The sequence below is a fragment of the Acipenser ruthenus genome, chromosome 9 (assembly GCF_902713425.1).
Source record: "Acipenser ruthenus chromosome 9, fAciRut3.2 maternal haplotype, whole genome shotgun sequence".
In the NCBI taxonomy this organism is placed as follows: Eukaryota; Metazoa; Chordata; class Actinopteri; order Acipenseriformes; family Acipenseridae; genus Acipenser; species Acipenser ruthenus.
This window is the reverse complement of record NC_081197.1, coordinates 47,227,409-47,244,684: the sequence shown is the minus strand read 5'-3', so window position 1 is coordinate 47,244,684 and position 17,276 is coordinate 47,227,409. Positions and strand designations below refer to the sequence as shown.

Sequence of the window (17,276 nt, the reverse complement as noted above, 5' to 3'; positions counted from 1 at the left end):
CAGATTGTATTTCATTTTGGACACATAGGCAGTCTTTATCGTCCTTAATGTTTGTAATCTCTATTTATATAATATTGTATGGGGTACACATATAAGCTGATGCCCACCCTAGGTCAAATCAGCTTTTATCTTATGCTAGGGGTAGCATCAAATAGTCAACTAGTCATCTAGAACCTCAGAAACTGTTCACCTAACCGCACACTTAAAAATTCAAAGCAGTTGCAGCAACATATTCATGTCTTTTGTGTGTTTAAAATGTATGCTACTGTAGTATCGAAGTAGCAATGTGACTATCTTACTTGTATTCCAGTTCTGAATTAAACAAAGTAATTGCAAAGGGTGCAGTTTCAGATGGACAGCAGTGCAGTTGTGGTTACAATCCATTACACAACAACAACATTTTTCAACATTAATTCCTAGCAGTTTTAAAATATAGTGCACATACTGCAAAGTGTTACAGCACAGTCACAAACAGAGAACCAGTCATTATCAAATACATGATTAATATATTTTTTAAAGACTGGCAAATAAGTAGTTGTTCTACAAAGCACCCTGTCCTGTATATTTTTTATAATGTATAGTTATTTATTTATTATTATTATTATTATTTATTTCTTAGCAGACACCCTTATCCAGGGTGACTTACAATTGTTACAAGATATCACATTATTTTTACATACAATTATCCATTTATAGTTATAGGTTTTTAGTGGAGCAACCCTCCGTAGGACTAGTCTGGGTTTGGAAATATATGGTAACACTGTAATATTTAAAATTGAAAATGTATCAAATAGTATACCCTTACTAAAATGACATACTAGTTTATTGCTCTTTGAAAGAGATTTCCAGTACAAAGCCAGTAGTTTGGAAGTTGTACCACCGTATGAATCTGGCTCTCGTCGTCACTGAGAACCCTGACTGTGCCCCGCCTTTGCTTATTATAACTATCTTCCTTCTTGTTCTATTCAGTCAGCTACTCCAGGCTGCAGGGAGCTTCGACAGCTGATAATTGGTTATGAACTATGCAAAGCCGAGTTTGACAGAATGCGAGTTTGTCCTGGTTTACGTATTTCAAATGCATTGTACCAGCAGTAGTGCTGTTAACTTACAAAGTGCAATGTTTTCTTTTCCGATCTTACAAGACGCCCTTTCGTGGATTCTGAATTTGTGATTTTTTTATTTTTTCTATTTCTATTTTTCTATTTACGTTTCAGGCTAATTTCTAAGACTTTATAAGGGTTGCATTGCTTTACATCTTTTATTTGGAGGAGCCCAATTCCAGTTCTATGTGGATATTATTTAACTGCAAGCATGGGGGACTCTGTATTCTTTGACAGACAACTTTCTTACATAGTAAGTACTATTTTGATACAGTTTGCGAAAGTGCATGTTCTTGGTAGAAAATGTCAGTACCGGTAAATTCATTATAACGGTAATTAAAATAGTTGTCAATATACTAATACATTACTTTCTTTTACTAGGTATTTAGCACTTTTTTTTTTTTTTAACAGTTTTTGCGTTTTAAAGAAACCGTTGTTAATACTGTAGGCTATCATAATTCATAACGTGCATTTTGTCAGATGTTCACGAACGTTTACAAACTTAGTAGAAGTAGAAGGATATTTATTTAATTGTTACTCCCGTTGGCCTATTTGTAAATCTTATAAAAAAGCAAAGTTTATAACTGTACTAAACATGTTAACCCGTTACTGTATTCAAAGAAAGTTTCCCCTTTTCTTTTTTTTTTTTTGTAAAGTGTTACTGGTAGAGGTGATAGTTTGCATTAAAAAGCTAACCCATTGCATGATGAGTAACGAAAAGTTCAAGACAGAGTTTTCGTTTCCTGCAGTTCGTTTTGTTGGTGTCAGTCAGGGTGGCATCTGCGCTCCGATATGTTAGGTTTTCAGGACAGCAATTGAGTGTTGACACACTGTATATCCTGTTTGTCATACCAACGGCGCTTGTTATGAACCCAGTCACCTCTTGAGGAGTGTTTTTATTAAAGGTGTACAATACAGCGTAAGAATTGGGAGAAAACGATTAATTAACTGCCTCCTGCTTGAGCATATTTAAAAGAAGAGGCAGGTTTATATAGAACACTGTCAGCATTGGCTCCCTCCATCTGGACTCTTGATCAAATATTTAAATACTCAGCATATTTACCAACACTCAACATATACATTACCCAATCCTGGATGTTGCCCTTAAAAATCTAGAATGCAGATTATGCCAGAAAGCTTGTCATTGATTTATTCTTGAACACCAAAGAAGTAGACAACCAAACACACATTTCACAAGTTATTGACATTTTTAATATTCAACGGAACTATTGAAGAGCAACTGCAGTACATAAATTGACTTTCTGACTGTACTGGTCTCTTTGAAGAATCATCCTGTAATGTATGTTACCTGTAGACCAGCTGTTTCTAAAGCATTGATTCATAGCAGTGTTCCACATCTAAACCTCAAGGCAGGGGCAGGCCTTTACTTCTCTCCTACCTTCGTTGGATGCAAACATCTGGGTCTGCTTTTTAGAAAGAATACAGTACTTTAGAAGAATGTAATATTATTTTATTTTACTAGTGGAACTAACTCAATAAACAGGTTGTGGTAAATCACTTACATTCTGGCAAAGCTAGGTACAATACATTGCACAGATAGCAGTGTTTTTGGATACCAGCTATGCAGGTAGATTTGTCTTTCCCAAGATGAAATGTTTATTTAATATCCTTGCTGTTGGACTCTGCAGCAGTTTGAATGAACTCTATGTGCTGTGGTTGTACACTGTATTTTTTCACTGTATTTTTTTTTATATATATATCTATGGGTCCAGGGAAGTTGACAGGTTTCCAGGGGAGGGGGGAGGTAGTAGGGGGATATATAATATACTGTATGTTATTCGGTTCTGTATGTTAATCCTGAAGAAAAAATAAAAATGTGATGTTAAAAAAAAAAAAATGTTTATTTTATAACACTAACTATGCTTTTTTGTTCAATAAATCTAACTTTATTATTATAAATAGATCCAAGTAACTTTGAGCGTAATAAAATGTTAAATGCAATCTGTGTTGAATTGGTATCCTGCTGGTTATCCTTACTCAATTTTGCTATTGCTGTATTACAAACGTGATTCATTTTAGGTATGCACAGTTCTGCCAACAGTTTTATTTATTTCTTTTTTTATTTTTTTTACAAGTAATGTCTGATTTCTGATGGCTTTGCCACTAATTGGATGCATATCCTGTTTGACATCTAGCTCAGGTACTGTACACATTCTTCATCCAGAAAGGAAAAGAGCTATTAGGAAGCAAGTGGGATTTTTTTTTTTCTTTTTGTGTGCCAAAAGTCTCATTGAACATGTAAGCCTTATAGATTTTGAGATATACAATATGGGTGTACTGTTTGTAAAAACTGCGTGAGGCACTGCATTTCAAACAGGTATGCCTTGCTATTCCTTAAGTAAAACATGCATATATGGTACCATTCATAGAATCGTTAGAAATGTACCCAGAAAGGGTTAAACTTGTATGTGAAAAAAAGTGATCTGATACAGTGAATTAACATATACATTCAAAAGTGACCCAGGTAGAATTTACATGCACTTGAAGATGACCTCATGCCAATAAATGTATCTGCACCATAAACCAAAAAGCTGCTCGGTAATGCAAAACAGGTGTCAGAGGAGCCACAAGAATGCATTTGGTGACATCATAGCTCAGGGCTTGAATTTCATTTTTGTGTGCTGGGAGGGATTTCCCCCCTATGCTGCAGCCAATGGGGGGCGGGATTCCAAAATTTTAGGGGGAATGGCAAAAAAAGGCACTTTTGCATATAAAAACTATATACAGTACTGTGCAAAAGTTTTAGGCAGGTGTGAAAAAATGCTGTAAAGTAAGAATGCTTTCAAAAATAGACATGTTAATAGATTATATTTATCAATTAACTAAATGCAAAGTGAGTGAACAGAAGAAAAATCAAAATCAAATCCATATTTGGTGTGACCACCCTTTGCCTTCAAAACAGCATCAAGCATCAGTTCTTCTAGGTACACTTGCACAAAGTCAGGGATTTTGTAGGCATATAGTCAGGTGTATGATTAAACAATTATACCAAACAGGTGTTAATGATCATCAATTCAATATGTAGGTTGAAACACAATCATTAACTGAAACAGAAACAGCTGTGCAGGAGGAATAAAACTGGGTGAGGAACAGCCAAACTCAGCTAACAAGGTGAGGTTGCTGAAGACAGTTTACTGTCAGAAGTCATACACCATGGCAAGACTGAGCTCAGCAACAAGACACAAGGTAGTTATACTGCATCAGCAAGGTCTCTCCCAGGCAGAAATTTCAAGGCAGACAGGGGTTTCCAGATGTGCTGTCCAAGCTCTTTTGAAGAAGCACAAAGAAACGGGCAACGTTGAGGACCGTAGACGCAGTGGTCGGCCAAGGAAACTTACTGCAGCAGATGAAAGACACATCATGCTTACTTCCCTTCGCAATCGGAAGATGTCCAGCAGTGCCATCAGCTCAGATCTGGCAGAAAACAGTGGGACCCTGGTACACCCATCTACTGTCCGGAGGTCTGGTCAGAAGTGGCCTTCATGGAAGTCTTGCGGCCAAAAAGCCATACCTCCGACGTGGAAACAAGGCCAAGCGACTCAACTATGTACGAAAACACAGGAACTGGGGTGCAGAAAAATTGCAGCAGGTGCTCTGGACTGATGAGTCAAAATTTGAAATATTTGGCTGTAGCAGAAGGCAGTTTGTTCGCCGAAGGGCTGGAGAGCGTACACAAATGAGTGTCTGCAGGCAACAGTGAAGCATGGTGGAGGTTCCTTGCAAGTTTGGGGCTGCATTTCTGCAAATGGAGTTGGGGATTTGGTCAGAATTAATGGTCTACTCAATGCTGAGAAGTACAGGCAGATACTTATCCATCATGCAATACCATCAGGGAGGCATCTGATTGGCCCCAAATTTATTCTGCAGCATGACAACGACCCCAAACATACAGTGAAAGTCATTAAGAACTATCTTCAGCGTAAAGAAGAACAATGAGTCCTGGAAGTGATGGTATGGCCCCCACAGAGCCCTGATCTCAACATCATCGAGTCTGTCTGGGATTACATGAAGAGAGAGAAGCAACTGAGGCTGCCTAAATCCACAGAAGAACTGTGGTTAGTTCTCCAAGATGTTTGGGCCAACCTACCTGCCGAGTTCCTTCAAAAACTGTGTGCAAGTGTACCTAGAAGAATTGATGCTTGATGCTGTTTTGAAGGCAAAGGGTGGTCACACCAAATATGGATTTGATTTTGATTTTTCTTCTGTTCACTCACTTTGCATTTAGTTAATTGATAAATATAATCTATTAACATGTCTATTTTTGAAAGCATTCTTACTTTACAGCATTTTTTTCACACCTGCCTAAAACTTTTGCACAGTACTGTATATATATATTACTGCATCATCATTCACACTGGTGTTGCTTTAAAATAAGCTGCTTTCAGGAGCCCTAACAGCTGTTCATCACGGAGACAGAGCACTCTCCATTGCTTTTGCCATTGCCTGACGTGAAGTTTTTGCTGCAGCAGAAGAAAAAGGTGCTTTTCTTTTTAACCAGCGCTCCATTTCTTTTTTTTAACTCTTTACACTCAGCCCTATTTCTGCCTGTTTTTCACTGTTTTTATTTATGTATGTTTAACTACTGGTTTGTACTGCATGCATGTAACATATCAAATGAAAGGCCACAAAATTCCCTTTCATATTATGCATATTATTGCAACAGGATCAGGCATACTATATGTGGTAGAGATGAGAATATATGTTAAAAAAAAAAACTCTTTTCCAAAAAATCATGTTTGGTCACTGCTATATATATTGTAATCATAGATGGCGAAAAAAAACTAAAAACTAAATAAATCATAGCACACTAGATTTTTTTTTTTTGCACTGCAGACTATGTACTGTCCATACCGTCCATAAACACTCCAGTTTTCTGCTGTACTATTGTAGTTTATTGTATTAAATGTGGTGTGTTATTATTTATAACACTTGTCAGTTAATACTTTCCATATCAAACTCAGTGAAAGGGAGGCATACTTTACAAAGGTCTGGAGGGGACAACATTTTTGTGTTTAAAGCTATGTGTATATTATTTGTCAAAACACTGTAGGAACTCTTATCTTTATTGGCATAACATGCTGTTATCAAAAATACTTTTGCATTGGTAATCAGTTATACAGTTATGCAGTCCGTTTATAAGAATCACTGATATAAGAATCAACCTCATATAGTGATCAAAACCACTGGGACAAAATCATTCCTATACTAACCAATGTAAAATACTCTGCTTGTAAGAATCAAGCAATACACTTATAAGAATAATTTGGGGGCAAACTGACTACATGTAATACAGTACTTGATCAAGTGCAATGACGTGCACAGCCAATAAAGCTGTTTTTGAATTTGAATTTGATCACATCTCGTGCGATTAGGCACGTACACAGTGTGGATAGTGCAGTGGTGCAGGAGACACTGCGTTGTTTGTAATCAAACGGTGACTGCACCACTGCATTGTGCAGGTATGTTTTTTTGTGTGTGTTTTCTGTTCGTGAAAATCTGTTTCAATAAAGTGAATACACATTCATTGAATAAATAGTGAGTACAGCAATGTTACTGTGTGATATGCATGTAGAGGGAGTGGGATTGCAGCGTGGTTGGGGGGGGGGGGGGATTGCAGAGCTTTGCATCTCTGCTTAATGAAACACTGTGAGATTTGCATCACAACAGAAAATAAGTAAGCCACAGATGCTTAAATGCAGTGGTAGTCCTGACAGTAAAATACTGTACTGTAATCTCATTTTAATTCAGGCCATTACACGTAACACCGCACGGCAGTTAAACTAGGCACCCTCACAAGACGATCGCTTCTCAAGTATACTGTAGTAAAATAGGATTCTGCAGCCCTGAGTAACCATAATTGTGATCATATAACAAATTGCTTACCCACGAGGACTTGTTTTGCTGTGTTGTCCTCAGTGATTTGAGCACCATTGACATTTGTATGCTGACGCACGGAGGCGCTTTTGCTAATTGTAATGTGATGTGGCCGAGAGCAGTCTTGATTTACAGTTTAAAACCGGTGTTGGTTTTATTATTTTTACAGTGCGGTGGGGAAACAACCTCTATTAAAACAAACAAACAAAATAAATAAACCTAGCTTTCAGTTGGAGCACTAACTTAACTAAACAATACTTTGTGTGGTCCCTGTGCATACATGCGGGAACTCATGACACTGCAGGGAACAAAGCTTTCATTCTCAAACTAATAAATTGATTCTGCAGCACTTCACCACAGTAATCATATTAGTCCTCTTTTAAGAATCATCCGCTTATAAGACTCAAATCATCCGGGGCGAATGTGATTCTTGTAAATGGAGTGCACTGTATTCAAATACTGTTTTTTGTGGTTTGCATGATTTGTTTTTTCACTGTGTTGTTCACCTGAATACAGCAAGTGATAATAGGTATACTTTAAAGGTGAAGCGAACACAGCAGTCTGCTATTGCTTTGGTCCTGATTGTTCTCGATGTTGGCACACACGTCTGCTTTTTTAAAGTTCTCACAGTTGATAACTAATGTCAAGTTTGTAAAGGTTTATACTTCAAGACTTTTCTTAATTGTTATTGTATAAAATCAGTTCCAAATTGCTCAGTGAACAAAAGTATAATCATGGTTTTGAAGTATACTTCATAAAGATGTTGTTGGAACATTTTATTTAGATATAAATTAATTTTTGGTCTTCGAATACAACTCACAGAATGGGTTAAACATTAACTCAGATTCTGGTTAAATTCCTAGTTAGACAGTAAGTTGATAAAGATCTTTCTGGTCACTTTTGTCCTTGCTAGGACAAGGCTCCAAGACAATCTGAAATAGGTGTTGGCCTCTCCTTTGATGTCCAGTTCTTATTATATTTCTTAGCAGATGCCCTTATCCAGGGTGACTTACAATTGTTGCAAGATATCACATTATCTTTACATACAATTACATTATTTTATTTATTTATTTTTTACACATTATTTTTACATACAATTACCCATTTATACAGTTGTTTTTCTACTGTAGCAATCTAGGTAAAGTACATTGCTCAAGGGTACAGCAGCAGTGTCCCCCACCTGAGATTGAACTCATGACCCTCGGGTCAAGAGTCCAGAGCCCTAACCACTACTCCACACTGCTGCCCTAACATGAAAGGCATTTGCCATTTAGGGTGGATCATTGTTTTTGTGTTAGAGGTACCAACACATTGTTAAACATATTTACAGACTAGATATAAAACAGGTTTTCTTAGGCGGGTTATAAAAACTAGCTACTTCAAGGAGAAACTGGATTGAACCAGATGCTTGGAAGCTAGGGTTAGGACAATGGACAAATAACCAAGTAATAAGAGATTTGTGTCTTTGTCTGATTGGTTTAAAGAAAAATCATGATGTCACTGAAAGACTACATTTACAGTGAGAATACCGAAATGTTCTTTTTATTGCTCTGATCCGTGCTTGGAGAGAGGATGCCTGCAAACTGTTGTCACCTTGTAACCTTTAAGATGTCTGGTTGTAACTTTGCAACTCAGCACTTTTATCTTCAATAAACTACACTTATCTGGACTCAAAAGCCAGAAGCCCGCAGCTTCTTCTTTTATTGCTTATCACAACAGACGTAAAACACATGGTATAAAAAAACACATTCATTCAAGCGTTGTAGAACCAGCATTAAGTTAAAAAATCATTAAAACAACATATAAATGAGGTCAGACAGGTTTTACTAACACCATTAATCTGTAATAAGTGTTACACTCCATTGTTGAGTGACTGCAAGTAATATTTTAGAGTGTGTAGGCTTTGAATAAGAAATATTTCATATACATATAAAGTTCCAACTGTAGGCTACATCTTTGCCTTCAGCCAGTGTTTCACCTTTAGCTTTTCCAAAAAAAAAGATATCTACCAGCATTTGTTATTCATCTTTTTTTATGCTCTTGAGACCTATTATTGTTCTAAACTGTAAAAGCTATCTAGCCTATAGTCACAACAACAATAAAGGGCTAGTATACTTCTATATTCTAAATATGTACAGTACATATGTTGCTACGTGTTTTCTTCCCTTCTGCTGTTTGCATGCTTTTAATGCCCGTGTTTATTTAGTTAAAAGTTGGTCTGATTCATGAAAATTGTAACTTCAGTTCACACCAACAGGTAAAACATCCCTGCAATATATCTCACCTCACATTTTGCAGCAGCTTCAATTTCAGAAAATGTTTGACTTGATGTTACGTAAGAGAATTTTCATGGCTTTAGCTTTAGAGTTAATCTACCCCAAAGAGTTATTGTTATATGCAGAGAACCTGCTAGCTGGTTTTGATCGAACTTGTAAGGCCTTCAGCACAAGTTATTGAGTGTATCCCAGAAAGTGTTGATTTTATATGATAAGTGAATGCATTTGATTGCGATGACTTGTTTTAGTTTGTATAGATGTTGTGGCTTTTTGGATCCCTCCCGCTTCTCTCTACTTTCTGTACTTTCTGTGCATATCTAAGGTTATCCATGGTTTGCAAAGCTGGAGTAGAATAATTCATGTTTACATTGCATGGATTACATCAAAACCACCCAACGTGTTAGTTTACTTACTGCCCTGATTGAGTAGATCACGTACCAGTGTTTAATGTAAGGCAGAAGAAATATTTAGAATACTTTAAGAAAGGTGTCACACATGAAGTGAACACAATGAGGGAGAGGGTGGGAGTTCAATAGAAGGGTTACCGGTGTGCTGAAAGTAATTGCTTCCACATCCAGAATTGCTTGTGGGAATGCAACTTGCTAGTTTCTACATGTTTAGCATCACAAGACCCTCAGAAGTCTTATATGTTAAATCACTTTATTAAAAGTAAAGCATTGTAAGTTTAATGAAAGTATGTTCAATTACAAAACGTGTCATTTAAATGCATAACACCAGCTAGAGGAAGAAAACAAACAAGCACACTTTTTTTGAAATTCCTAGTTTTAGAACCATAGTAATATTCTACAAATGACTGACAGATGCGCTACTTAAAATAAATAATATTTTAATAATATGTTTACTACAAGGAGTGGCAACTTTGCAATTTGAAATAATGACTTTAAAAAGTAATAAGTAGAAATGATTAGATTACTACTGAACCTGCAGAATTCTTTCATGAGTGTTAGATTAACACGTTTGCAATTGTGCAATTATTTCTCTTTTTTTGTCATCCAGTCACTATCTGACACTTGTGTGAATAATGTTTTTTGTTCACTATTAAAGTTAGAAATGCATTTGCTGGAGATTAGATCCCTTTGCCAACCATCTCTTGAAGTTTTTAATTTGAAACTTATCCTTACTTTCAGGTTCTTGAAGAACAGCTGACATTAGTTTTAGTTTGTGACACTTATAAATGATAAAGAAGACTGACCACTTGCCGTTTCCGCAGAAGCAGTGTTTTCTTTTTTTGCAAACTTATTTTCATTAGTAGCTGCTGACTGTGCCAAAGCAACCCAAATGCACTCCCTGACTCTCATGTTCCAGGCTGGTAGTTGATGGGTGTGAGGATGACCTGCGGCAAAGGCAGTGATAAACTATCAAGAAACAGTGGACTTTTAAAACTGTTTACTCCAGCCTTTAATTAACTCAACACAATTGTAACCAAACAGTTAAGTAATATAATGTTATGTTCCCTAAAGGGCTATACCTGAGCTTTCTTACATAATGCATTCTTGTTGTGTAGATTAACTTTATCCTGGTTACTTTATAAAACTAAAATGTTTAAAGTACCCCTGAGGCCTGTAGAGTCATGTCTAATCTCTCAGTACATCAGGTGCACCATCTTTTGAACTATTAACCTCTCCCTCGTGCAACACTGTGCACTATTAAAAACTGGAGTGAACTCTTAAAAATGATGGACCATTACTGTTGCATTTGAGAAATCTACATATCATGGCATAAAATGTCCATGTATTCATGCAGAGGGACAGCTCCATTTCAGATACTGTATGAAACATTCTTCTGGTGTTTTGTGAAAGGGAGGGGGAGATTGGTGCATTTAACGTGTTACAATCATATAAATAAAACTTACAATACTGTTTTCAAATGTTGACTAGAAGAGCACCTGATTTGCATACAGTACACTGCTACTGTACTATCTAGGATGTTTGCAGATCTTTTATAATCCCCCTGCAAATATTTGTAATTGTTAGTTCAATCAACAGTCAAGCTACTTTTGTTTTCAGAAGCTGGTATATCCAGCATACAGTATTCATAAGAAAATGTAGCCATTAGACCCATCATTGCGTGTCTGTTTTCTAGTAGCTGATTGACTGATTGAGACTTTGTCAAGTTCGGTCTTAAAGGATTTAAATGATTCAGCATCAATCACATTGCTTGGTAACCGATTCATACACTCACCACTCTGTGTAAAACCCTATGTCGTCATGGTGTAACCTTTTTGATAACTGCAAAATGAACACATTGTACCATTAGTAGGTCATTCTTGAAAAAATTGTTAAAAAGACAAACTTGCGTTAGATTTATTAAGAAATCTCCAGGCGGAACAAGACGCCTTCAATGGTCACCAGTAATTTACATGGCCAAGAGAGGCTGAGCAGTAATGGAAACAGTAGATAGTGTCGTTAGGGCTGATATGATTTGAGTATTGAATTCATATACAGTAAAAAAAACATCTAGCAGTGACAAAATAATTAAGAACAGGCAGTTACATTAGTGTGATGACACAAAGGGCAAGAACTCTATTTCAGCAATCCAGTAAGCACAATGGAAGCTTCTTAACAAACAGTCTGTTCAATGCAAGGTTAAGCTATCTGCAAGCTGTTAGTCCATCTGCAAATCTTGACAATTAGAATGTTGTGGCAGGATGGCTTGGTGGTGATGTCAGACCAGGAAGAAACAAGGGCACCAGTACTACGGGTTAAAGCACTGAGCGCATATTTATTAAATACAAATAAAAGGTTTACACGAAACAAAACACTGGTATGCAAAACAAAAGGCACGTTGCCCAAAACAGACAGACACCAAACACGGAAACAAACGAGTATCTCGCTGGTGTAAAGCCAGCACGAGTTGCACTTATTATTATATTTTTAGTTCTTACTTTTCAGTTTCACCTCTTAACAACCCCAACCCCAGTCAGCAGAAGCTTTTTATATCGTGGTCGAGGGACTAACTGGCTAACAATTACATTGTTTATCCCTCGACCATTTTCTGCACAGGATTTCTGAAATGAGCGGGCAATAAATCATTAACTGCTGACCACGCATTCTCACGAGCTGAATGGGGAATTGAAACCCCATCCATGCTGTAAAACAATACCAAAACATTGTTTTAAATAAACACAAACCAGTACATTACAATAGTAATAATACAAAATAATATAAATAAACACAGGGGCAGGGGTACCCTGTCACAAAGGTAAACATTCTTCTGTTTAGGTTTTTTTACAATCCTGAGACTCTAACTGGCTACTGTATTTGTTCTTACTGTACTTGTTTCAAAACAGTTACTTTAACATAATGTGAACTTTGACCTAGAACCTAATAAATGTGCAGATCCTCTTCAAATAATCAATGGAATATATGTGTCTTCCCATTAAGGTGATTATCATGTTTTTAGTGGCAGACAAACATGTTTAACAGCTAAGGCTGTGGGCGGCCTTAACATGGACAGTCAACGTACATTTCATGAACTTTTACATTTGAACACACAATGTTTTTGTTTTTTTTTTAGCGTTATGAAGTATTTTTTTTTAATCATTTCAATATTCCTTCCCTAAACAAAATTGTGCAGTCTTTTTTTTTTTTCCTAATTGCATAAACATTGAAAGAGCCCTGTGGAATTTCAGGGAGCATGTTTGTGGAATGTATGTAGCCTCCTATAACACTCCTGCAAAATGTCAGGACACTGTAAAGCCTTTGCTGCTTGACTCTGGCGCGGAAGTGCTCTTTGTAACCCAGAGGGTGCTTTTTCATGCACCTTGTGCACCATGGTACAGTACATAATTGTGTGTAACAATCTGCTTACCGTATTTCACTGCCACTTGCTTGTTACGATGACATCCCATTAATCACCCTGGACTGTCTCTTTACAGTCAGAGTTTAAGCAACTTGCAGAGATTGCTGAACCCATATGTAACAGGGCGGAGTCTCTGCTGGCTGTCTGACGCAGCATGATCCTGCAGGAGGAGCTCTGGAGCCCCGTGGGATCCCCCTGTCGATCATGGTAGTGACACAGGAAGGTTGGGAGAGGGTGTGTTGCCTCTCCCTCTCGCTGAATGGTCAGGAAGCGGGCCTTGGGGGCGTTGCTCAACTGATAAAATATTCTTATGGCTTGGCACTTTCAGGAGATACACAGTGACGTTGGAGTCCGGTGTAAACAAGCTCGGTGAGAGAACGTCAGCGGCTGGAGCGAGAGACCGAGCCACGCCAGCACGACTAAGGAAGGCAGTCGCTATTGAAAGAATTATCTACTTACCCAAGAAGGACATGTAGATAGAAGGGGGAACCTAGGCGACCCCTGTAACAGTATAGAGAGGGAGTAGCAAAGGTATAGACTGAAGACCCAAGCCGAACGGTGTAGCGGCGGTGGGGGACACTGCTGAACGCGGCACCTTTATTTTGCAGTTTGTATTAGTGTTTTATTTTCTCTTTTTCTTTGTATCTTTTATTTTTGATTATTATTTTGGGCACTTGCGTGTGCATCTAGAGTGGACTGCCAAATACTTTTACCATTGCTGGTAGCAACAGTGCAACAGTGCCTCCTTGTGGTGATAATAAATCAGTGTGCCAAGCGGCGTTTAAAGAAAGCCTCCTATGTGTCAGTGAATTCCCCACACCATAGTTAAAAAGTTAGCACAACAACCAAGTTAGCCACTAAAATAATCTTCTTCTGAATCATACAAGTATAGAAAAAAAGCGTATAGCAGTTGCTCGCTTTATGGTTTAAACAGATCTGTGTTAGTTAATATTCTTTACATTGTATCAATTTGATCACCGGTTCTATGTAAGGGACCATTTTGGGTGCTGTGTCTGAATGGAGTCTGCACATGAAAGAAGATTAGTTCCATGCTGAAAATAAATGGTTATCTAACTCTCTTTGAGAATACCATGTAAATATGTTTCTCACTATAGTCTATTTTTGAAGGTTTTCTATGTATGGGTATTTTCTGTTATATTCAAGGGACTAGAACAGATTTGTTGAACACTTAGCTCAGTAATTATGTTGTGACAGGGTATTCATGGCCTGCATAATAGGAGCAATGTTATCTGCTTTTTCAGGTAATTTAGTACAGAGAGTAAGCCCCAAAGCACCAGATGGCATAGAAAAGTGAAGTGGGAAATACAGATAGTTCTGACATCCGCGTTTTTCTTAATGTGGTGCCACATAATACATGCTTCCTCATTGCTGGAATGCAGACAATGTCCTGGTTCAAATCATAAAGGTGGGTTTTGAATTAAAAAAGAAGCTTTTCCAGTTTGGGATTTTGGGCTGAATCAATATTTGAGGAATGACCGACCCACCCAGTTTGAATTAGTTGTCATAACTTTTCTGTGAACCTTCTTAGCTAATGTGTTATTAGCTAGTATGCATAGATACCAAATGTGGTGAATAATGTTGTTTAATTTTCCAGGTTTGGGAAGAAGTGGCAATATGTGTGCAGTCTCAATGCTTGAATTTAAATACAATGACATATCATTTCACTCAACAGACATATGGAGTTAAAACCACAATATCCTGTGGTATTCCTTCTGAGTTTGTCTTCTATATGGAAAATCCATTTGTAGCATTGTGCTTGTTGATGCCTTATCTGCTTCTGAAATGTAATATTCAAATACCTACAATTGGTTTTACTGTACATTGATATCAGAACTCAGTTAACACCACTGAAGGGAAACATAAATCACAAACACTTCTAAGTCAAATGACAAACAGTCTTTATCTCAGCTGTGACTGTAGTGGTATCTCAGGGAGAACAAGTTTACATTATCCAGTAAATCCCATTTAAAAATGCAACATCTTGTTTCAGGAAGAGTCCTGCTTGCGTCCAGTTTAACTGCCGGGAGGGACTGACACACAAAGAGAGACACATAAAGTCGATGAATGGATTTATGCCCAGGATTCTATTACTCACATTCTTTGGCTACTAGCCCTTAGGCTACCTTGACCCTCTTGACTCCTAAAATCTAAAACTGTTAATCAAACAGTTAACTCATTCTAGGTTTCATTCTTAAGCACCCTGGGGAAGGCTCGGCTTCTATCATGATGGTTGAAAGGGTTAGACTAAACAAAACCAGGTTGGGTACCACAGCTTGTCACTTTGATCCATGGGTTCTCATAGGATGGGGTGACAGTGCCCAGCTGTGGCATAGCCAGTATAATACAATGCATAAAGTGCTACTTCCTGCACATCAGTGTCACCAAGTTAGTAAGTGGCACTTATTTAGGAAGTCAGTATTGCTTAATCTTCATTCTTACTTTGATGGCAGTTGAAAAAATAGATTGAACTAGAGATGAAGTGCCATCATGTTGGTGATTACTCTCTGCCTGTGTTGACACGTAGGCACATGCTGTCTGGTGGTGTCTCTGCAGCTCTGATACATTAAATCCTATGATCTCTCCAGGCGTTTGTCACCCGGAAGAGGTCTTGGCTTTGTGTGTTCTATTGCATGGCACCTTGTGCTTGCTGATAGCATGCTCATAACTAGGCTTGCTACTTTTTGATATTAATCCGTAAAGCTCGTTAAACGTCAAATTCCCCAAAAATATGAGTATAAATTTATATAGGACAAACGTTGGTAAAACCACTCGATATTTTTTATTTTCTTACCAAAAATCATTTAGAAATCATCTCTCGTTTGTGTAGTTTTTATACTTACTGTCTGTCCCATCTCCGTTCCTCCTGTCCATTAGTACTGTAGTTTCACTGTCACTGTGATTTCACCCTCTGCTGACAGATCTTGTTGACTGAAGCAGCGCTAGAATGCTCTCATTTGTTTAATTGACTGTCAATCATCAAGACCTGCACCGACTGTGCACTTTCATTTGCCAGCTGCAGCGCCTGTCATTCAAAGAGCCTACTTAAGGTGTAGGTAAGCTTTTGCTATAGGTATACGGTGACAGTTACTAATTTGATTTGAAAATGGGGCGCAAGAGGAAACACTTAATGAGTATTGTGCACAATCCCCTGACCGATGTCTGAAGTCTCCACGGCAGGACGAAGCGGGCCTGTCTGCCTTACCTTCCAGTGAGAAGTCCAGCTGTGCTGAAGCAGGAGAGGGGACGTTAGTTATGTTAAACTATCTAATGTTTTGTTCTGTGCATATTATTTTTACTAGTAAATTTATGCTATAAAAATCTGTGTAGTACACTTTTATATGCTGCTTTTTCTATGGTTTATTTGAGACAATTTGTAAATTTGTGTAGGATCTTTATCTTTACAAGGTATAGCTCCGCTGTGACCAAACATTATTTCAATTAGAATATTGGTAACCATGGTTTTGTTGCATGTTGAATATGATAAAGGGTTTTCTCTAAATGAGACGTTTCTCAGTGGTATAAAAAGTATTTTTTTTTTAAGCACAAAGGTCAATTTCTCCCATTCTGTGCTTGAATTGAAAAATAAAGATTGAAAAAAACGGTAAATTCTTTCTATAATAATAATAATTAATCGTCGATTTGGCAAAAAATAATTAAATTGAATAGTAGCAAGCCTACTCCTAACCAACTGATCACAGTTAAACTGCATCAAATTCTTGCACAACAGCTTGCATCTCCATTTACAACAATAAGGCCCAAGGTACAGATTCCCTGTGTTTCAGCTTGGTCTGAACATCAGTCACATGCAGGTACTACTGCAATGCCATGCTCAAATGAAAGACATTATCCTGTAAGATGTGCCTGATTCAAGTCAAATGCCCTATGGAAAATGATAAAATTGGTGGGGAGATTGGACAAAAATGGTGGCATTGACCAAAGAGAATACCGCAGACCATGTTTCACTGATTCTCAACTCCTTAATGGAAATATCAGGGTGGGTTATTCAACCATAGCATGAAATACTCAATTGTGAAATCTAAATAAACAAAAGCAACTTCTCTGTCTAGTTGACAGCCATCTTAGCATTAGTGTAGTTGGAGTGGCTTCCACAGAATACTGGTTTATTATTTCCCCGACTGACTTCCTTTTCAAATTCACTGTC

The 17,276-nt window shown here is 37.5% G+C and overlaps 1 protein-coding gene across 4 annotated transcripts in view; it reads left to right on the top strand.

Moving 5' to 3' along the window:
* Positions 1-17,276, top strand: part of LOC117406087 (rho GTPase-activating protein 6-like) — a 173,656-nt gene that overhangs the window by 87,275 nt on the left and 69,105 nt on the right. Inside the window, exon 1 of one of the 4 annotated variants that reach the window (XM_034009848.3) lies at positions 956-1,353. The exons of the other annotated variants lie outside the window; for them this stretch is intronic. Within the exon in view, the coding sequence (XP_033865739.3) occupies positions 1,312-1,353 (42 nt within the window). The 5' untranslated portion in view covers positions 956-1,311. Of the gene's footprint in view, positions 1-955; positions 1,354-17,276 lie in introns of those variants that run through there. 4 annotated transcript variants of the gene reach the window in all.